The following is a 23474-nucleotide window of genomic DNA, read 5'->3' as shown; positions in this document are numbered from 1 at the left end:
TATCTAAAATTATACTTACGCTTCAAATATCTGCGTGTCCACTCCCGCCCCTCCCACCATTAGCCCACTCCTCCCCCCACGAGCCCACTCCTCCCCCCATTAGCCCACCCCTCCCCCCACTGGCCCACCCCTCCCCCCACTGGCCCACCCCTCCCCCCACTGGCCCACCCCTCCCCCCACTGGCCCACCCCTCCCCCCCACTAGCCCACCCCTCCCCCCACTGGCCCACCCCTCCCCCCACTAGCCCACCCCTCCCCCCACTAGACCACTCCTCCACCCCACGCTTGCACAGAAAGCTATGTTACGAGTCAGTGCAACAAAGAAAAGTTTAGTTTCTAAACAGAACAGTGCTACGCTCATGAGTACTCCACTGGAGTCGGCTACTTGTTGGGTTAACAACAATATAAATACAGCCTCAAATACTTGACTATCCTTTCATCGACATCATCATCAGCTGTAGTCAATCCACTGTTGGATTAAGACCTTTCCATGCTGCCGCCAGATGAAGGCCTCTCCAAGGGTGCCGTGGTACCTCGCCTGGTACACAGGAGGTCGTGGGTTCGATCCTGTTCCTGACACCTGTGTATTTGGAGTTTGCATGCTCTCCCTGTGCTCGTGTGGATTTTTCTCCGGGTCCTCCGGTTTTTCCCTCCAAATTTAAGACCATTTGTTTAAGAGTGTTTGGCTGATAAAAATTTCCACACGATGATAAGCCGCTTCGTTGAGCTATCATTTGTGGCCAGGTCGCTTCTGAAATTGAGCTCTATAGCTCGATGGGGCCTTACCTAGTAAAATAAAAAATAAATGATAGTTTTTTATATATAGAAAGTTTACAGATGCCGCGACCTGTGACAGCGCTCGATATGGGTTCGATCCGCAAACGGCGGCATGCAACTGTGCGTGTAACGCCGGGCCTCGCCGCGCCATGTCGTGTCGCGCTTCGTACCGCATTGCCGGCGATGGCTTTGGCTGTGTCAATGGCGACGCTCCTCCCAGCAAGCACCGCCAGCAGCGACGCCCCTACCGCCTGGGCGCCCACGCACAGCGCCCGCAGCAACTGCCACCACGGGCTCACCGAGTGCAAGTCCCAGGTCTTGTCGATACCGCCTGCACGGCATGCACACACACGCACGCACACACACACACACACAAGACAAAGATCAACCTTGATAGCCTTCATCAAATTGCTGGGGCAAGTGCTGTTAGCAAGTGCCTATGAAGGCCGAGTTGACCGAAGGGAGACCCAGGACTGGTTCAGATATTTCACGCCGCTGATGTTATCCATGGCCAGGAATCGAACCTATGTTGCCAGTTTTGTAAAGCGGTGCGTTAAGCATGACGTTACTGCTCCCTCACACGCACGGGCACATGAGCAAGGGAGCACTAGACCCTGGAGTCTCTGAGGGCGCCGCAGTCGTGTGCGATCGGTGGTGAGCGATGCCGCTAAGCGACGTGTGGAGGTCGATCGGGCCCCCGCACCTGTCATCCTGGTGATGAGCGTGAGGCACCGATGCAGGTTTCTCACGGCCGTCACATCGGCTAGAACGTCAAACTCCCGGTTGAGCCACACGGTGAGCAGCAGGCTCTGGGAAAGAGACACGAACATCGGTGATTACAACATGGTCCTCACCGCTGCCTATGACAGCAGTGTCACATTTTCATCAGTGCCACCATCACGGCAGGGTCTTCTTCTTTCATATGGTATTTAAAAAGCAAGGGATTGAATCCCATTTGTACCTCCTGCAACACTGTGTGTTGGGCAATGGTCGGTGATGCGAGTGATGGATTGCACAATTCAGCAACTCTTTGATTCTACATTTATGGAGGAAACTCACAAACCCTGAGAACTAGACTTGCACTGAGCGACATACTCACCGGGAGCCCTATAGACTCACAGAGACCCTAAGACTCACAGAGAGACCCACAGACTCGCATAAGAGACCCATACTAGACAATAAAATGCGATGTGAGTGATGGATTCCACTTCACCGCAGTCACAATTAGGTGACTCCCCCCGTTGCCTACTCGTGGAGGAGGCCAAGCAGAAGCCAGGCAGCACTCACCACTAGCTGCATCACGCCCTGCACCCAGCACTCACCACGAGCTGCTGCGCCCTGCACCCAGCACTCACCACTAGCTGCTGTGCCCTGTACCCAGCACTCACCACTAGCTGCTGTGCCCTGCACTCACCACTAGCTGCTGCGCCCTGCACCCAGCACTCACCACTAGCTGCTGCGCCCTGCACCCAGCACTCACCACTAGCTGCTGCGCCCTGCACCCAGCACTCACCACTAGCTGCATCACGCCCTGCACCCAGCACTCACCACTAGCTGCTGCGCCCTGCACCCAGCACTCACCACTAGCTGCTGTGCCCTGAACCCAGCACTCACCACTAGCTGCATCACGCCCTGAACCCAGCACTCACCACTAGCTGCTGCGCCCTGCACCCAGCACTCACCACGAGCTGCTGCGCCCTGCACCCAGCACTCACCACTAGCTGCTGTGCCCTGCACCAGCACTCACCACTAGCTGCATCACGCCCTGCACCCAGCACTCACCACTAGCTGCTGTGCCCTGCACCCAGCACTCACCACTAGCTGCTGCGCCCTGCACCCAGCACTCACCACTAGCTGCTGTGCCCTGCACCCAGCACTCACCACTAGCTGCTGTGCCCTGCACCCAGCACTCACCACTAGCTGCTGCGCCCTGCACCCCGCCGCCTCCAGTGTCTGCCACACGGCGTCGGGCGAGAACTCGCCGCACAAACACTTCCAGAAGAGGAAGTTCCCTGCGGGGTCGTCACAGCACACGTCGTGAGTGAAGGTTACGTGGTTACGGTCAGTCTAAACTAACTCACCACACGCACACACTGTTGTTTGCTTTATTACGGATGTAGGATGAAAGTCGTTGAGAGAGAAATCAAACCCCTGCCCATCACTCACCCATCTTCCCCCTCCCATACTCTCACCCTCAACACTTCTCCTCGCATCGTTCCCCTCTCTCTTCGTCAAGAAATCATCACGGGCCAAAGCCGTTTAAGCCACTAACACCTCGCCATCGCTTCCTCCTGGCCATGGCGCCCAGCTGCTGCACTGCTGACATCTGATCTCTTTGGTCGAATCAGAGTGAAAGTGACACCCTGCTCAAATGAGCATTGAGGAGGTTCTTATCGTCCCGTTTTACAGCCCTGAACCATTGGTGGTAATTACACATTTCTATGGCTGGGGCAAATCTAACCAGGAAACATCAACTAATTACTTCCCCCTGGAGGGATGATGGGTCGTTATGTCCAATCAACCGTTGAAAGGATGCAAATATAAACCACGCGGGGTGTCGGAGAGCGTTACCGAGAGCGAGGGACTTGTCGTCGTCGATCTTGCGGACACTCACGCCGTCCCTGCCGGCCTCCAGGCACTCGAGGAAGAGATCCACGGGGAAGGGCGCTACCCCCTTGGGGGCGGGCGGTGGAACCGCGTGCCGGTACCCGTCCAGCAGCGCCAGCGTGTGGCTCAGCACCGGCTCCTCCATGCGCAGCAGCACCGGCAGGTCCTACATACTGGAGGAGATGCGCATAGCCAGAGGGGGGGGAGGGGCATGCATCACGAGATGAGGGGATACTCAACGAGACAGAGAGAGAGGCGCACAGAGAGGCAGAGACTGAGACACGGGGAGAGACGGACGGACACTAGGACACAGAGAGATCGAGGCGTGGGTGAAGGGGTCCTGTTGAGACACACTTGAAAAAAGCCGTGCGGGCGATGGGTTGTGGAAAAAAAATACTTTAATCTTTTAAGTGGAGAGAAACGTTTTGGAAGAGGGCATTAATTTTGTAGTTTGTCGTCAAGAGCAGATGGCACACTTTACAAAGTGCTTCCTGTGTGAATATGGCACGCGTTACATAGTGCACTGCCTGAGATCGTGGTGGTAATTCCACGTTGTCGTGGCAGGGGTCAGTATCTCCATATTCTAAAATGTAGAAAACTACACTGACTGTACATACGGAAGACTGATTTTATTCTAATTGCGTGTGGCAGTTACCAGTGGTGTAGCGTGGTTAGCATGGGCCTCTGGCACAAGAAATTAAACGGGTACCCCCACTCCTGTTGAATTTCCCCCTCAATGCAGTCCAGGACTTGAGCCCTTCCAGCCCACAAGCCCCAATGCATTTGCACCTCCTGCATGCTCGATAGCTACACCACTGACAGTTGGGCCAACGAAACAGAAAACGCGCCAATTAACATTTTGGCAAAAGGCCTTTGTCGTGAACAGCGCGGCTTTAGGACGAGCGACTCACGGTTTCGTCCACCTCCATGGGCGGCGAGCCAGGCTGGTCTCGGGAGAGCTGGCTCACGGTGGAGTAGAGCTGCAGCAGCTGATGCTGGCTCTGGCAGAACTGCACAAGGTCCTCGTCCATGCTGGCCGGCTCTTACCAACGCGGAGGGAGGATTTATACAAAATGTTATGTAAATGTTACCTTCACAATCTGATCTGGTCTGGCATTATCTGGTTGAGCTGCCTTAACGATGTCACCTGAGTTTTACCAAGTCTGTCAAGGCATTGCTTTTGTATCGCAGTCACCAAGCAGGCTTCCCAAGAAAGGCGAGAAGAAAAATGTTCCATCATGCTACGAGGCATCATCGCTCAAGCAAGGACAAGAGGAGTAGTAGGTCCGAGCGTCGAGGCCGTGCTACAGAAATCAAACGAGATCAATCGGCGGGGGCGTGTGAGCGTGCGGCCACCGACCTTGGCTCTGCACGTTCTCCAGGAAGGCCCCGACAACGTCGAGCAGGGAGGACACCGAGAGCTTGCGGGAGGACAGCACCGCCTCCAGGCCCTGCCGGCAAACGAGCGCCACGTCACACGGCGAGCCATGGCGAGCGGACGCGTGAGCGCATGCATGCGGCGAAGTGGGACACGCGCAGGAGGGTTGGGTCGCGAGGAAAAGCCCACGCTGATGCGTGCGCACAGTCACCTGCTTTTTGAGAGCTGGATACTTCACGTCTATGAGGAGCTGCGCCATTTCTTTCTGAAAATCTAAGCACCACAAACAAGCGACACACATTATAGTTGCGTTTATTCACTCCGTTCGGTCGATTGTACAGGTTATGTATTCGTGTGCTATGAAGAAGGGCCACTGCCGGGAACGTCACCTATAATATACTTTTTCTTTGAAGGCCACAATGATATTGACGAAAGTGTTGACGTTTGTTTTTTACAATATATTCATCTCATGGAAATGGAAGCTGCAAATACTAGTTAAGGGTGCATACAACTCACTGGTAATTTTATTATAGTCTATTTTAACACATGTTTTTTCTATATCTACACAGACAATATTTTATGACGATGTAAAGAAAAACGCAAATAGACGTGTCAAAGAGACAGTGCTTGGCCTGTAAATACGCATGCTTTTGAAAACAGATAAAAGATACAATGTAAAAGTTTAAATATTATTATTACTATTTTATACATATGGACAAATAGACGGATCGCCATCTGTACGGGGATAGTGTTGCCCCCTTGCACGTGTGGGTTTTCTCCTGGTGCTCTGGTTTCCTCCCACTTGTATAACAAACACTCATCATTAATTGGCACGAAACGTAAAATAAAAACCCAATGCAGGACCCTCCCGAAAAAAAGAGTCCGACTCGTTTAGAGTCCATGGCAGCGTAAATAATTATACCGTGCCACAGATGTTGTTGTTACGGGAGAACGCAAAGTGCCGCTAAATCGGTACCTGGGCTGATGACCTTTGCCTTGAGAAGGCCCGACAGCCTCTTCAGCAGATGCATGTCTTTCGCTCTCTCGCTCTTCTTATCGCTGCGCGAGACAAAATTGCCATGGCACAAATGCACGTGAGCAGCCAGAAATCTCCTTGGCGAGTCTTGGCTCTTAATCGCACTGCCGTTGTTGTTGTTATTTACTTAACCCCTATCCCCGTTTCTAAGCCCAGTCGCCTAAAGCGCTGCAAAAAAAAAAAAAGACTCGTCGCATTAAATTCGGTGCTGCACTTAATTTGGTTGATTTCCAGCTCTGAGGATTACAATCATCAGTTCGACATTCCTGTCTGTGGCAGAGCGATCGGGAGCCCAGTTTGGCCTTCATTGGGCCAATGATTCCAACCACATGCCAACGTTGACCCAAATGTTGCATGTTTACGGGGAGAGTGCTGCCCCCTACTGTGTTGATCACATGTCGCTTGCAGGCAATCTCAAGAGGTAGCTCCGTGGTAGTCCCTTCTACGGGCCATTTTCTGACACGAAGGGTCGCATTGCTGTACGAGAGACGAAAATCGAGTCTACGTCTCATGATGCTACACCCATTGCAAAGTCAGCATGCAATTTAGGAGAAAGACAACAAAAATTATTGATGACAAATAATGCAAATGTTGCTTTGATTTAAATTATGGTTTTCCCATTCCATAAGTGCTCTGCTAAATACGTGGCACTTAAATCATCTCAATATCATTTAATGAACTGTTATGATTTGGGAGCAGAATTCAGTTCACGGATCAATGCGTTTTTGTGTGCATTGTTTCTCGTGTGCATTGTTTCTCATTCCATCGCATCGAGACAGTTTAGTTTACTTTACCAGCCCACAGCACGCCACTTGCATTTCATTTTCATAAATCAGAAATAGTGAATTATTGCACGCACGATTCGAGAGTAAGATTCGATTTTAATTGATCAATCGCTACATCGTTACACACCAAATAAAACACTACGCCTCCACTTGGGCACCAACACCGACACAGGCTTTCCCGTGACAAACGACGATGCGCACACATGTGTATGCGTACGTGTGCGCATCGCACAGGCAGGTGGTGGAAGGAGAGGGAGGGAGGGAGTGTGGGAGGTCACCTGAGTGCGAGGTGGAAGGGCACATTGATGGTGCGCACGGAGGCGGCTGTGGCGTCCAGCAGGCACACCTGGTAGGTGTGGGGCAGCCAGCCCTGGCTCGTCACGTTGTTGAGGCCCATGATCCTGTAGCCCGGGTAAAGCAGCCTGCACGCCCCACCATAGTCAATGAAGAGAAGGGAAACACAAGGCAGGCGAGTCCTCGCCCTTCTCCCTCCTGTGCGTTGTACAGGTGAGTCGAGGAGAGGGGGCAGGTGTCCCATTAGAGTTCTCCTGCCTGTGACCAAACCACCCGGGACGCGCCCAATCTCATCAAGTCTCAAAAGCTAAGCAGGAGTTTTAGCCTGCACATCGCTTGGATGGGCCACCACCACCACCATGCACAAACAGCTTGTGATAGAGCTGCGGGGCTACGTAGTGGGCAGTTGAAAAAAGTGCAGCGAAATTAATTGTTGTGCTGTACTTCGACGCTTCCGCCTTCATCAACCCGCAGTGGCCAACAGAATGAAGTATTGTCAAATATTCCCCACTACCCGTACGGTATGGGGAGGTCTCAGCAGTAGATTGACAAATGTCTACACGCATACATGTTTAAACGTTTACACGGACACTTTACGAGAGCTGTTTCAACACTGCAGAGCACCTTACACTGTTTTCCAGGGTTGCGTGACACTCAAGAGCCGCAGGGTTCAGTGAGAGATAAAGACAAGAGAGAGTGCGAAATCGAGCCGCCGTTGATTAAAACAGGGCTCGTTTGCGCTGCCTTCATCGTGCAATTACCATCACCGACGACCCAAGTCACGGGCAGAGTGGAACCCCTCGCTGTGCAATCACCACGGGCCCTGTCCTGCGCTTCGTGGAACCACTCGCCTCGTCGGACCACACATGATCCGACGATGCGAGACGTAGGCGTGTCTAGGAGCGCGCCGCGGCACCTGCAGTTCTTGCCCACGTTGAAGGCGGCGACGCGGGGCCCCTGCTGCGTGCTCCACACCTCCAGGATCCCGCGCCGCGGTGCGTAGATGGCGACAAACTGCGCGACGCGCGCCGAGCGGGGGGCGGCTGCGGGCCGGGGGGGGGCCCCCGCAGGAACCGGGGGCCGCTCCGACTCGGACTCGTGCAGCTCCTCCAGCACCTGGATCCAGCCGATCTCCGCGTCGCGGTAGCCTGCAAGTAACACGCACACACGCGTGAGCACAGAGGGTAAAACGTCACTTGTTTGGCCCGATAGGCTTCCGTAGCAAAAGCCGCAAAGGCACAAGCGGGGGTGTTGTGGCCAGAACTCCTCCTCCCCCCCCCCCACGCCTTTGTCTCCCCAGTTTTTATGTTCACCCATTAAATCAGATATTCAGTTAAGGGCAAGTCAGCCTCAGGGAGGCCCAGGTGAAGCTCATATTCCATTTCCCACTGATGTTATCAATGGCTTAAAATGAAACCCAGGTCACCGGGTTCAGAGCACAGTGGGCGAACCACTGCATCACCCCACCACACACACCAAAGACAAAGACCTCCCGTGTAGCCTTAACAGACTGTTCGGGCAAGTGCTCTTAGTGAGCACCTATGAAGGCCAGCACGGCACACGTGATGGTGGATGGCCAACACCACGCCCAGTCGCCTTTGTCTCCCTCGTGGCGATGTTTACACACCACACCAGGTACTCATTCGAGGCTGAGTCTACCTAGGGGAGGCTCAGGATGAGTTCAGATAATCGTCACTGGTGTTGTCCGTGAGCAGAAATCGAACTCGGGTCGCCGGGTTCGTAGCGAAGTGCGCGAACCGCTACACTGCCGCTCCCCACACACACCACATGCGTACACACATATATTGACTCAGCCCAGCTCAAATGTAATTGATCTAATCCCTATATTGCAATGAGGAAGCAGCTTACCCATCCAAGATATGGATGGATAAGCTGCTTCGTCTAAATAATTATCTATGAATTGTTTCTCATGTTTAACTGATTCAGAGAAAAAAAAATCACATTTGCGATTTTCTGCGACAAAAATGGCACGCAATGAATGTCACAGGGTATTTACCGATAGACATCAAGCTTTGGTGATTGTCACATCAAGTTAACGGTGACTACGAGCGAAATTAACCCAACAACCCTGGCAACTCTGGCTCGGTGGTGATGGTGCTGATCTCTGTGCCACCAAGTTGCCGCTGCCGCAAAGTGACCAGGAGGTAGCAGCACAGCAAAGTATTCTGGAATCTTTCCACACAGAGCTCTTGAGTACTATGCTGTCGTATGCATGGGTTTCATCCGGACATTATGGTTTTCTCCCAAAAACCAAAAGCAACCCGTACCTTCGATTAGCACGATTGGCTACGTACGGTGCAAGAGAATTTCAGCATACATACATACAAAAAAAACTGTCTTAACATCCCAAAGCAGGGCTCTCCTTAAAAGACTCTTCAATCACGCTGTTCAGAGTACACATTATTATTATATCAGCAAAGCCCGACACCACTCCATTTTTCAATAGCTTCCCTCCGCTCCAGTAATTTCTCAGCCCTGTGAGAGTGATACGCAATGGGTCTGTCTTCACATGGCTTCAATGGCACAATTAATGATTGATCTGCAAGGTTCACGTGTTTGAAGCTGTCACAATGAGAGCTGTTATGTGTGGTTTTTATCTCGCAAAATTGGCGGTCGCATGTTTGACGTGGTGGTAAGATGCACGCGGAGCGCCCGCCAGCGCAGTGCGGGCATGAGTAATGCGGCTATTTTCTGGCGGAAGACTAGACTTGTCAGCCCAATGCGGCACATTACAACTCGCGATCGATGAATCATCAAGGTGACTGCAAAGAGAGCCGCTCCAATGCCCAGCCTCCACGTTTGCGCACAAATGGCACAGTCACAAAACGCCGATCGCCCTCTTTAACAAATACACAAGCACGTCTGCAGCAGAGAGACACGCCGCAATCGTTTTGTCCTGCGAACGAGGATGGCGCGGCAGCGGTTGGTGGCTTGGGATTTGTTTGCAGGCCCTGTGCTGGTGGCCGCTCAGAAAAAAGGGACCTTCGGAGTGAAATATACTGTAACTCAAAGGCGCTCGAATGCATGGCGAGATGCATTCGCAAGCCAATTAAAAATAATTTTAATTTCATTTTTTACCTACGTGACTTTACCGAAAGAACTAAGAGTATGAATCCTTGCAGTCACGAAAGCTTAAAATCTAGAATGTATTCGCAAGCCAAACGAGTCGAAAAGCCACCACTGCCCTGTCTTCTGTAGGTCCCCCGGTTCCCTGCAGCTGTTTACTCTGAAGCTATCGTCGCCGACATGTCTTGCAGTGGAAGGCACTGCCAACAAGGGGTGAAATGACGATCTATGAGCAAATCACAATCAAAGCCCCCGATCTAGTCAGAACTTGGAGGTTAAGAAGCAGGGTTGAGCTTTTCTATTACTTAGATGGGAATGCCAGATGTTGACGGCTAGGGTTGTGGGGTGGCCAGGACATGGCAGTGAATAAAGAGATTCTTGTATCTATTTGTGCAGAAACATGAATGTTATTCTATCCTATTCAAGAGTTTTTTCCTCATTAAAAACACTCAAGAGCCATGTGGCTCAGCGAGGCTTTCCTGAGTAAAACATTCGGCATTATCATTGTGTAATAATTGGCATTATTATTGATGCATGCATTCATCCATTAATACTGTTTGGTAATCTTACAAGCATTGCATCGAACTGCATGTGTAAAACCAAATTCATATAAGTTACATGCAACGGGTCCATGTCACCCCAGCAGCCACCAGTAGTGAGTATCTACCGCAATGTTATATAAACAATCAAATCTATCACAATGTTATGAAAATATAAACAATGTTTAAAAATATATATTAATAATGTTATAACAATGTTTTTTAACAATGTGACATTGTATGCATGAAACTCATGCATACAATGTCATAAAAACAATCGAATCGCGACCCTGAAATCCTGACAATTAATAGAATTTCTGGGCCGTTGAATTCTTCTCTCGCTGTTGTCAAGGACAGTGCCGGTGTAGGGCATTATCAGCCCCCGCTCATCTGACATAGGGCAAACACCATTTGTTTCCGGAGCTACCTGAATTCTTTCCCAACAAGGGAAATCTCATTGAATAAGAAATGACGCATTCCTCCTGCACCGCATTTTTACGTCAACTGTTTCGACACAAACAATGCTTGGGGCGGCTTAGGGAAACTAGGGGCTTAAAGAAGCCGCATTTTAACTGTGCCTCAGCGGAAGAGCATCGCATGGAATGTACAATTATATTTTTGCTTTGATTTCCGTTTGCTTCATAGCTGTATTTTGTTTTGCGTTTGTCATTTTGGTGACCCCTGGTCACTCGTGCGAAAAACACTATTCTCTGGTCTCTTGAGTTCTCACGTTGTTAAACAAAATACTACACGTTAACTTATCTTACATTTTAGTTATAAATAAGAACAGGAATATCAATAATAATGGCACATATTCACAGAGGAAAGCCTCAGCGAGTCTCAAGAGATTGTTTTTTCACAAACGCCCGGCATTTGGATGTGTCATCAATTCCTTTAGTGAATGCTTGGTTTAATGTGCGGGAGTAAACCAGAAAACCCGCAGAAACCCCACCACGCGTTCAAGGGGGTGACGTTCAGCACTGCAATCCATCCACCACCTCTCTGCCCGGGGCCTACAACAACACCCATCCATTTCGATTTAAAGCTTTCGTGACTGCAGGGATTCATCTTCTTGTTTCTTTCGGTAAAGTCACGTAGAAGGGAAGTAATAAAATAATAAAAATAAAACATAATAAAACAATTCTCACGACGTTTCGGCTACAACGCAAGCAGCCGTCTTCAGGTGAAGAATGAGACACTACCAAACTAGGAGCTTATATATAAGCTGCATTGGGGGTTGAAGAGCGCCTTAACAAAAAGAATGTGCATGTGAAGAGGAATTTAGCATATTCATGGAAAATGCGTAGGCGTTGGGCGGGGGGGTGTCAAAGTCATATTATGCCCATGCATTATGCAGGATCAGCAGCAACCAAGGGGGGTGCAGGGATTAGCAGTAACAAAGGGAAGGAATGTTAATGATATGTAGCTGCAGTTACTCAACAACCACGTAGAAAACTAAAGTATAAACTACATAAAAACTAAAGTATAAACTGCATCGCACCATCAGTATACTTACTATACTCTATAATAAGCTGAGTTACTAACAGCAAGTAATACATTACCATTCTACCTCGTAAAAATTCTATAATATGCTTCCATCTAGACCTTATTCTCTTACATCACACGAGCATATACCGTACTATATACTGCCATAGATAAACCCAACATTAAATTATATACTGTATTGCTGTAAACCAACCTATATCTTATACATTTAATATAACACTATGTATTATTCTACACACCCTAATGTGTGTCGAAATGGTTTATTACGTCCTTCCAATGATTGCTGAGCCAGAATCCATCTTCTCGGTTAAAATTGTCTCTGTGTTTGTATATGTGGATCGCCTCATGAACGAATCTCTCATGATAGCCAGATGGCTTGCAGAGAACCTCTGTCTTGGAGAAGTCAATATCATGTGAGCCCACTGAGTTGTAACAGTGATCTGCCACGGCTGAGGTGTTTGTCCTACCGTGTTTCAGGTCAGCTTTATGTTCACGGATGCGGTCCGAGACATGTCGTTTGGTTTCCCCAATGTAACTGCTACCACAGAGGCAACTTAGTTTGTAGACGCCAGGGTACTGTATGTCTGGAACCACATCTTTTACAGACGGTACCAGATCACGGATTTTATGTACTGTGTTGAATCGGACCTGGATCTTGTGTTTAATCAGGATTTTGGAGATCTTTTTTGTGACCCCAGCAATGTAGGGTAAGGTGATGGTCTTGAAAGGCTCCTCAACAGGATCCTTCTTGATGGTTGGAGTGATGGCTTTGCGGATTGTATAGTCGGAGTAACCATTTGCCTTAAGAGCTTGGCGTACGTGTTTGAGTTCACTGGAAATGTGTTCATGGTCGGAGATGCATTGGGCTCTATGATATAGAGTCTTGATGAGGGAATTCTTCTGGGATGGATGGTGGTGGGAATCCGGTTTTAGATAAGCATCCGTGTGGGTGGCTTTCCTGTAGACAGAGTGGCTCATTGAACCATCAGGTCTCCTTTTGATTAGGACATCCAAAAAGGGTAGCTTGCCATCATTTTCGACTTCCATGGTGAATCTGATGGCTGGGTGTATGGAATTGATGTGGTCGAGAAATTGGTCTAGAGCAGGCCGGCCATGTGGCCAGATGACAAAAGTGTCGTCTACGTACCTCTTCCATAAGGTCGGGCGTAGAGTGGCAGTCTGGATAGCGTCCGTCTCAAATTTCTCCATGAAGATGTTGGCTACAACCGGAGATAGGGGGGAGCCCATTGGGGTGCCCTCAATTTGCTTGTAGAAGGTTCCATTCCAGGTGAAGTATGTATTGGTTAAGCAGTGTCTCACCAGGGGGGGTACCCCAGCATTCAGTCCTTGATGAACCAAGTCTTCAATGATTGCGATGGTGTCAGGCACAGGTACCTTGGTGAACAAGGAAACCACATCAAAACTGACAAGCAGGTAGTCTGGGGACAGGGCAATCCCCTTGATTGTCGATACCAGGTCAGTAGAGTTTAGTACTGCAGAGGTGGTTTTTCCAGTGAAAGGCCGTAGGATTTCGGACAAAAAACGAGCCAGTTTGTAAGTGGGGGAGTTGATAGTAGAGACAATGGGACGAAGAGGTGTATCTTCTTTATGTATCTTTGGCAAGCCGTACAATCTTGGTGGTCTGGCTGCAGAAGGTTTCAACGAGAACTGTTTGGTCTGATCAATTAATGCGGTTGAAGCAGAAATGATGTTGTTGGTTTTGGAGACGAGGCTGTTGGTGGGGTCTCTTTTTATTTTTGTATAGCTGCCATCGTTTAATAGTTCTTGAATTTTGTTGTTGTATTCTATTTTGTCCATGATGACAGTGGCATTGCCTTTGTCGGCTGAGAGGATGACAATGTCATCCCTCTTTTTTAATTGAGCTAATTCAAAACGCTCCTCTTTGCTGATGTTGCTAGCTGGCATCTTAGCGTTTTTGAGGGTTACAGAGATTTCAGATCTTGCTACGTCTGCAGCGATGTGACTCAAGCCCTTGAGAGCTACATCTACTCGAGCAATTATATCATTAACTGGTATGTGTCTAGGTGTGACTGCAAAGTTTAGTCCTTTAGCTAAAACGGATTTCAAACCTTCAGAAATAGGACTGTTACTGCGATTAATTACGACTTTGTTAATATCTAGCTTTTCAATGTGTGGGTCCGGTTTCTTGTTTGAGAGGCGATTGAATTTGGAAATCAAGTTGTCCTTACATTTAGTCGACATAGCGGCAGCTGAAGAGGCAGTCATTTTTTCCACATGTTCCCAATCCGATGTGGACATTGTTACACTCAAAGATAAGTGTGATTTGTAGAGTGTCTTGTCTAACTGATCTAGTTCGGTGCGCGTAAGTCTGATTTTCTCTGAGATAAGAGCTAAGCTAGTTCTAGACAGAATTCGTTTCGCATTAGAAGACGTTACAGCAGCAGATGTTAGTGTAAATGCGTTTGGTATTACCTTAGAGTCGCGGCATCTCTTCAGAAAGGTGAGAGACTCGATTAGCTGAGCCTTCTTATCCCGGAGCTTGTTGAAGGATCTCAAAGTTATGTGGAAACCCTCCCCGTAGAGGCGGTTAAATTTCGATTTAAAGCTTTCGTGACTGCAGGGATTCATCTTCTTGTTTCTTTCGGTAAAGTCACGTAGAAGGGAAGTAATAAAATAATAAAAATAAAACATAATAAAACAATTCTCACGACGTTTCGGCTACAACGCAAGCAGCCGTCTTCAGGTGAAGAATGAGACACTACCAAACTAGGAGCTTATATATAAGCTGCATTGGGGGTTGAAGAGCGCCTTAACAAAAAGAATGTGCATGTGAAGAGGAATTTAGCATATTCATGGAAAATGCGTAGGCGTTGGGCGGGGGGGTGTCAAAGTCATATTATGCCCATGCATTATGCAGGATCAGCAGCAACCAAGGGGGGTGCAGGGATTAGCAGTAACAAAGGGAAGGAATGTTAATGATATGTAGCTGCAGTTACTCAACAACCACGTAGAAAACTAAAGTATAAACTACATAAAAAACTAAAGTATAAACTGCATCGCACCATCAGTATACTTACTATACTCTATAATAAGCTGAGTTACTAACAGCAAGTAATACATTACCATTCTACCTCGTAAAAATTCTATAATATGCTTCCATCTAGACCTTATTCTCTTACATCACACGAGCATATACCGTACTATATACTGCCATAGATAAACCCAACATTAAATTATATACTGTATTGCTGTAAACCAACCTATATCTTATACATTTAATATAACACTATGTATTATTCTACACACCCTAATGTGTGTCGAAATGGTTTATTACGTCCTTCCAATGATTGCTGAGCCAGAATCCATCTTCTCGGTTAAAATTGTCTCTGTGTTTGTATATGTGGATCGCCTCATGAACGAATCTCTCATGATAGCCAGATGGCTTGCAGAGAACCTCTGTCTTGGAGAAGTCAATATCATGTGAGCCCACTGAGTTGTAACAGTGATCTGCCACGGCTGAGGTGTTTGTCCTACCGTGTTTCAGGTCAGCTTTATGTTCACGGATGCGGTCCGAGACATGTCGTTTGGTTTCCCCAATGTAACTGCTACCACAGAGGCAACTTAGTTTGTAGACGCCAGGGTACTGTATGTCTGGAACCACATCTTTTACAGACGGTACCAGAGATGTATACAGTGCATGCGCATCTGTACTTGAAGATATGTCTTGAGTTAGGCGATATTTAATTCAAGCAAGATCAGAGCAGTGCAATCGAGCTGTTTGGATTTTTTTTTTGTATAGATCTATTCCTGTTGCTTCATAATTAACATCAAACACCAACATTAATTGTGATAGGGCAATGAGACCATACTCCAACAATGTCTTCAATAATTAATCCACAACTGAAATTTAGATAGGAAACCAATAGATGTAATTGCAGTTGTTTAATTGTATAATACAAAAAACGACGACTGGTGAGTGGCACGCATTCATAAGTGGCAAATATTGAATGACTAATCCAGAAAGAAAAAATGAATACAACATTTTGCACCAGATTCGCATCTTCGCGAAATGGCTGGCGATAAGAGAACAAGAAAAAATGTGTCAAAAATGAACATCCGTCAAGATGAGAATTTGGCCCATTGTGTGCTGTCGACTTGTATCAGTGCATGCTTGTACTGCGCACTGAAATTCAGTCGTGGGCAGAGAGAAACTCCGGTGAAATGGCACAACGGTCTTGGTAACGAGGTGCCTGCCCTCCAACTTGCCTTTCCACATGCGGATGGCGACGCCCCGCTGGAGGTCGAGCATGATGACACGTCCAAACTCATCCGTCACGGCAGCCAGCGTGTTGCACGGGGAGAGCGTTATCGACTCTCCGCGACGACGTGAGTCCGGGATCCCAAACCTGCCGCCCGGCAAGAGTAACGATGGAAGCGCCGCTGGCACGCAACGGGCGCGCGCGGCTTGGTGCGTACGACAAACACGATTACAACTGCTTCACTCAAAGGTGATTAAAAGCTTTTGTGTCAATGGATTTTGTCTGACTTTTGAGTTCTTTCATCTGCTCTGCCTGAGTAGGAGTATGATATATTCAGGATCAATTCAATATCCTCGGTGGACTTGCCCCTGCCTTACCTCTCCCCTCTCATCTCTATCCATTTCCCCTCCACACGCTCTCCGCTCCAGCAAATAAAACTTTCTGTCGGAGCCCCTAGTCAACCTTAGCCAGAGGTCGCAATCGGGTACCCGATACCCGTACCCTACCCGATACCCGGCTACAGTACCCGGCTGGATACGGGTACCCGTTTGCGACCCTGTTGCGGCCGGGTACGGGTACGGGTAAGGAATCAAAACCCGTTAGCGACCTCTGACCTTAGCTCAGTGGAATATCGTTTGCTCTCTTCTGTATCCCCCATGGTATTGAACTTCCTTCCCCCAGCCATCCATGCCGTTGACTCCCCGCCAGTGTTCAAGTCTCGGCTTAAACCCTTCCTTTTCCCTCTACCTATGATTGTCTGCCCCTTTCTACATTAAATATGCCCAATGGTTTGTCTCAAGACACATTTTCAAGAGGGCTCTACATCCAGATGTCACTTATTTGGGAATGTTTTCCTCTATGTGCAATCAAACCTGAGTACCTGGAGAAATCCCACCATTCATAGAAATGCACAAACCCATACTCTTAGGTTTTTTCGGTAAAGTCACATAGGAGATAAATAGATAATAAGATAAATAATAAAAAAAATTGAAATAGAAAAAAAAGATTCCTTTATTATTTATTTTATTATTCCTTTATTTTCCCCCTACGTGACTTTACCGAAAAAACCTAAGAGTATGAATCCTTGCAGTCACGAAAGCTTCAAATCTAGAATTGCACAAACACACGTTGCTGTACCGCCTTCTCTTGGCAACTATGTAACCGAGTGAGTTTGTGAATTTCAGACAGAGCTCTCTGATCCACCAACCCTTTCCTCCAGAGCATTGGATCAAAAGAACATGCCAATGTGTTGTCCTTCCCGCCGCACCTCCGATTAGCATGGTTGGCTTTGTATGGTGCGAAAGACGTTCAAAATACATACATACAATCCGTCATGGTGGCAAACCATCCTAGAAAACCTCATGGACAATTAAATCATAACATTTGATAAATGTCCATACATAAGCAGCGTTATATAGACATCTCTTGTAACACTAATTCAGAGTATATATTAAAGGTTTAACTACAATTATAAAATAAGTCGAACCTACCAAGGTTTGTTGGCAGATTTTTTTTAGGCGTAGTTGTTATGTTATTTGGCAGTGTTTAATGGCAATGGTAAATTTGTGTAAGCCTGTGCTTTTAATCGGCTCGAGCTGAACTGAAACTTAATTTTAAGTTGACCACATATCACACAAAAGGTTTTTGCACGTATTGGAAGTCAAAATTTATTCTGTGCAATACAACTGTGTTCTGTTATGAGCTCAAGAGTTTGTGCAACCAACTATCAAATGTGCACTGTTAGATCGCAGACATCATCTTAATTGACATTCAAACAGAAGAATTGGTCTGATGAACACACTGCTGTCTCATTTCAGAAGATGATTATGTTCATTGAACTTACTACACACAGATTCACACAGAGACACACATACTCAGACTGACTCACACAGACTCACACAGAGACACAAGGACTCACACAGAGACATCTAATTGCATGTTTAAATAGTTCACCCACCTACCTACCTACCGACAAGGGGACCTGACCGTAGATGGACCCGCAGAACGACAAGCAAGGGTTATTACGTTCAGCACGGAAACTTGTAGAGGATCATCACAAGGGCACACTGACACGTCAAGGGCCGTCGCTTGGGCACAGTGTTACGCTCCGCATCGACGAGTCAGCTCTGACCTCACGGGAAGTGGGGTCGCCGGCTCGACCTTGGGCTTCTGCTTCTGCGGAGTCTCCGCTTCCTGCTTCCCCTTCCATCCGAGCCAGCCGCTGTCAAGAGTCAAAACACGGCGCGTCCAGACGAACCGGCAACCACATATACGTGCGGTCACGTCGCACGACTTGTTGCGTTGTATGCACGTCTCGATTTCGGAAGCTGATGTTTTCACCAAAAGATTTATGCCATGGTGTGAGCTATTTCATGCCGCTGGATTCACAAAGGAAGGCTTTTACCTGGCAGCGTTTATTAAGGCGGATGTCAGCTTGCTGGCCACTGCCAAAGCCACGTGTGACAGAAGAGGCTGGCTGCTTCCCTGCACCAAAAAAACACATGCGGATTAAAAAAATAAAATCCAATTACAGCCCGAAATATAAATCGTACACCAGAGCGAAACGTAAATGGCGGAAAAAAAACACAATTACAGTGCTCGACAGTCAATAAGCAATGACACACAGGCTGTCGATGGCTTCACCATTCTCGCGCCACTTCGAAAGAGCACTTAAAGAGGCCGGCAGGCGTTCATTATAAAGTTTCCGGTTGTCACCTCGAGCGCGTAGAAGAATCCTGCGTAGGGTCCGCTGCCCACGGTCACATACTGCGACATGGCCGGAGGGCTGCTCTTGATGGTGGCATTGTAACCGCCGAGGATCGACGCCACCTTCATCTGATCGAACGTGCACGAGGTCACCACGCCTGCGAAACACATCGAGGCCGGTCAGCCGTTCGCTCGCTCAATCGCTCACCTAAATCCACCGTGTTTCTATTATTATTGTTTTAAGCAGCGGCACTGCGAGCTGTGACAAAGAGTTGGCGAATCGATGTGTAATGGTCATTGTGGGCCCGTCACGTGTTTGACAGCATAATGCAAATGGCTTGGGGCAACAGAGCAGTGCGATTGCTCCCACGTACCGACGGTGATGTGGTCGACTATCGATTCCATCTCCTGCAGCCCCCACTTTTTGTAAGCCAGCGGTGGTGGCTGGATGCATTCTGACCCGGCAGCTGTGGCTGTGATAAAAAGAAAAAAAATCAGCGCCACTCAGATCATAAGTGACCCTGTTTGCAGGGGTTTTACAAGCGCACATTCAAAACACCACACCACTCACTCACTGGGTTTCCATTGAAAAGTAATGAAAACCATGCAACATATTCAAATCAAAATTGGCATAAAAAATATCCGAATAGCCTGAGTGTCTTCTCATTTTCAAAAACAAAATTGTTACTTCATAACAGCCCTTGCCATCGGTGTACTATGATTCAAGCACCGTTCTCACAAGAGTGGCCCGATTTAGAGCTGTCTGGGATTTAATGGAATTTGTCGCATGCAATTTACTTCTCACTCACTGCAACCAAAATGCATTAAAAAAACACAGATGTACAACCTGATCATGAGTTGGACATGTATTTTTTAAAACACTCTGTATATTTGTATTCTTCCTGACAAAACAGCGCTCATTCCAAATGGAAAAGTGAACTGGAAACTCAGTAACTGTTTCCATTACCACTGTTATTGCCCACGACAGCTGATGGGGGTGAACTCACTGACGAGGTAGGTGTGCCAATTTTCGCAGTGGACTGATTTTCACAGCCTGCCAATTTTCACAGCGTACTGATTTTTTTTGCACTGTGCCGATTTTAACGGGTCACGCCGCCACTGCCCAGCGTACCTCGCGCGACCTGGTTGCGGCAGGCTCGGAGAGACTGGTAGAGGCTGAAGCCGTCGATGGTGACGAGAGCCGTCGGGTAGAGGATGCTCAGCTCCTCTTGCTGACCGTGGCCACCAACAACAAAAGACAAAGATCCCCTTTATAACTTCAACAGACTGTTGGGACAAGTGCTGTTAGCGAGCACCTATGAAGGACAACATGGCGCATGAAGAGAAGGGTGGCCAGCACCATGTTTAGTCGCCTTTGTTTCCCCAGTGGCGATGTTTACACACTGCGCCAGGTACTAATTTAAGGCTGAGTCGACCTAGAGGAGGCCCATGACCTGTTCATATAATCGTCACTGGTGTTAGTTGTAAGCGGGAATCAAACTGGTCCCCGGATTCACAGTGTAGCGCACTAACCGCTGCACTACCGCTCTGCACCAGATACACACACATATGAGGCACTGTCACCATGAATTGGTGTTAGCCACAGAGCTTATTAGAGTTACCTTGCAATCACCAGCAACGGACAGGGAACATCAATGCACTTAAAACAAAAAACGGTAAAGGTTCAGCTCCATAATCACTTGGTCATGTCACTGCTTGCGAAGGGCCTCTCCACTAGGGGGAGCTCTAGAAAAGCCCTTGAGAGTGTTTTGGCCTACTCTTTCACGCAGGCCAAACGTCTTGGAAGAGAACACCTGCCATTCGACTATGGTTTACCCAATTGTACAGAATGAGAATATTTTTTTTATACTGGAGGAATTCGATGAGCTTTCAAGCATTTTTTCACAGCTGTCCAATGGGGGCAGGTCAGAACGTTACAACAATAAACAATACAAAGGTGGCAGTGGGAGGGGATGAAGAAACTCGGCAATTTTTTCAACTACCGCATCTAGAGATCAAATCGAACCGGCAACCTGATTTGCAAGTCCATCGTGCTAACCATTACACCATGGCAGTGCTATGTATGCAACCTACATAAAATCAGTCATCTACTTATACACAGAAATGAACTTGGAAAGGCATAAATGAACTTTACTCAATAACTACGTGAGAGTCCAATGAGATTCATCACCACTGCTGTGGGGGTGACCGGATAATTGGCATCATTCCTGTTTTAAAACTGAACTACTGATTTTTTCCGTCTGCGATTTGCGCTACGATGCTGGTACGTAATAACCTATGCGCACACAAACTGCGGGAGTTCCCGTGCGTGTGGAGATAACCTGCTCGGTGACCCCCGCATGCCTCGGGGTCTCGTACGTCCTGCACTTGAGTCTCAGCACCGGGTCCTCGCTCAGCAGCTGTGACAGCAGCAGCACGCCTGTCTGCAGCCGTACGCCGCCACACGCATTCAACAGATCATGATTCAAGATCATCACGATTCAATAGATCATCACGATTCAACAGATAATCACCATTCAACAGATCATAGTGACGGGATGATGGCCCGTGGGTGGATGATAAAAAATGTACCCATCCATTCAGGACTTGCCTCTGTGTAGAAACGAACGTATCCCGTTGTGAAGCCGATGATGATGCAGGTCCAATCTGGCCGTCCCGTGGAACTCCTTGTTTGAAAAACAACAAACTTTTTTCAACAAAGAGTATGTGCCAAATGGGCACGTCATGATTCCAGTCATCCTTGCAGTGGCTTTTGGCTGGCCATCGAACAAAGATGGTCACAGCATCGCGCGCTTTCAGATGCGCTTTTGTGGCCGTCTGGAACACTCTTCCTTCTGATATTAGGAAGCCACTGGAGCTATGCACTTTTAACTCCAGCTTTAAACATTTCTTTAGAACTGCTTTTTGTGTTTAATTTGTTGGACTTCCCCCGCACGTCCGATTAGCATGGTTAGCTACGTATGGTGCGCAAGAAGTTCAACATACATACATACAACCCCGGGAGATGATTGATTACAATCGCACGATTTTGAGTAACATATCAATTGATGGATCAATGTTGTGTCTGGTTTATACCGTCCCAATTGTATCGCCAATCTCGTACACTGTGCACGCTCTATCTGTGCAGTCTGCGTTGTCTCCATAGTCAATCTTGCACAGTGTATTTTTTTTGCTCATTCGTTACTTTACACTATAACATTATTCGCGTGATTTGCATCTATATATATAAAATCGTGAATCTGTCTGTCTGTCTGTGTGTCTGTGTGTCTCCGGACCATACGCACTTTCATTGGACGCCGGTTGCCCCTGCCAACGGCTAGCGACGCCTTCGCCGCTTTCATTGGACCTGGCAACGGCTAGCGACGCCTTCGCCAAGGGCTGCACTTTCATTGGACGGCGGTTGCCCCTGCCAATGGCTAGCCACGCCTTCGCCACTTTCATAGGCTCCGTAATTAATTAAATAATAGTCATTACTCAGTATTGTTCGAGCGCTAGGGGGGGGGGGGGGACCGGCACCCGTACCCAGCGTCAGCCGGGTGGGAAAATCAGGCGAGGTGGGAGGCTCTGCACGGTGCTAGGCCTCGACACCCACCACGCGAATCTAAGGTAAATTCATAAAAGTTTCACGTCCTCTACAGAGTCGTGAGGGAGGGAGAGTGGCGAGGGAGGGAGAGTGGCGAGGGAGGGACTCAGCCTCAAAACGAGTAACTGGTGTGGCGTTTTCACATCGGCACTGGGGAGACAAAGGCGGCCGGGCGTGGTGGATCCAAGTCCCGGGCGAAGCCGGGTCATGTGTATGTGTGTATGTGTTTATGTGTATGTCTGTGTGTCTCTATGTTTGTGTGTATGTATGTGTGTGTATGTGTTTGTGTGTTTGTATGTGTGTGTGTATGTATGTGTGTTATGTGTCTGTCTGTGTGTCTGCATGTATGTGTGTGTGTATTGTGTTTGTGTGTATGTATGTGTGTGTTTGTGTGTATGTGTATGTCTCTGTGTATGTATGTGTGTGTATGTGTGTGTATGTGTTTGTGTGTATGTGTGTGTATGTATGTGTGTGTATGTGTGTGTGTGTCTGTGTGTGTGTCTGTGTGTGTGCGTGTGTGGTGTGTGGGGAGCGGTAGTGTAGTGGTTAGCATGCTGTCTGTGTGTCTGTGTGTGTCTGTCTGTGTGTGTCTGCGTGTGTCTGTGTGTGTGTCTGTGTGTGTTTCTGTGCGTGTGTGGTGTGTGAGGAGCGGTGGGTGTAGTGGTTAACGCTACGCTGCGCTACCAACCCGGCGAACCGAGTTCCATTCCCGCTCACGGCCACCACCGGTGACGATTATTTGAACCTCCCCTAGGTCGACTCAGCCTCAAACGAGTAACTGGTGTGGCGTATTAACATCGCCACTGGGGAGACAAAGGCGGCCGGCCGTGGTGGATACAAGTCCCGGGCGAAGCCGGGTAGTACAGCTAGTCAATTGTAAATATTCAATTCTTACACACATTTGATCCAATGCGT

At 48.2% G+C, this 23474-nt stretch overlaps 1 protein-coding gene across 1 annotated transcript in view; it reads right to left on the bottom strand.

The window, feature by feature from the left end:
• The window catches only part of RAB3GAP2 (RAB3 GTPase activating non-catalytic protein subunit 2), a 40286-nt gene that overhangs the window by 11132 nt on the left and 5680 nt on the right, over nucleotides 1–23474 (bottom strand). Inside the window, exons 7-24 of the mRNA XM_061559017.1 lie at nucleotides 21567–21642; nucleotides 21298–21399; nucleotides 20088–20187; nucleotides 19330–19428; nucleotides 18965–19113; nucleotides 18654–18733; nucleotides 18381–18470; nucleotides 16257–16396; nucleotides 7793–8024; nucleotides 6861–7004; nucleotides 5738–5820; nucleotides 4973–5034; nucleotides 4744–4834; nucleotides 4295–4425; nucleotides 3348–3549; nucleotides 2691–2788; nucleotides 1480–1585; nucleotides 947–1107 (exon numbers count right to left, since the gene is read on the bottom strand). Coding sequence (XP_061415001.1) covers nucleotides 947–1107; nucleotides 1480–1585; nucleotides 2691–2788; nucleotides 3348–3549; nucleotides 4295–4425; nucleotides 4744–4834; nucleotides 4973–5034; nucleotides 5738–5820; nucleotides 6861–7004; nucleotides 7793–8024; nucleotides 16257–16396; nucleotides 18381–18470; nucleotides 18654–18733; nucleotides 18965–19113; nucleotides 19330–19428; nucleotides 20088–20187; nucleotides 21298–21399; nucleotides 21567–21642 — 2146 coding nt within the window. The remainder of the gene's footprint in view (nucleotides 1–946; nucleotides 1108–1479; nucleotides 1586–2690; nucleotides 2789–3347; nucleotides 3550–4294; nucleotides 4426–4743; nucleotides 4835–4972; nucleotides 5035–5737; nucleotides 5821–6860; nucleotides 7005–7792; nucleotides 8025–16256; nucleotides 16397–18380; nucleotides 18471–18653; nucleotides 18734–18964; nucleotides 19114–19329; nucleotides 19429–20087; nucleotides 20188–21297; nucleotides 21400–21566; nucleotides 21643–23474) is intronic.

Source organism: Lethenteron reissneri, chromosome 25 (assembly GCF_015708825.2).
Source record: "Lethenteron reissneri isolate LAM-NWPU_2019-01 chromosome 25, ASM1570882v1, whole genome shotgun sequence".
In the NCBI taxonomy this organism is placed as follows: domain Eukaryota; kingdom Metazoa; phylum Chordata; class Hyperoartia; order Petromyzontiformes; family Petromyzontidae; genus Lethenteron; species Lethenteron reissneri.
This window is presented reverse-complemented; position numbering and strand designations above follow the sequence as displayed.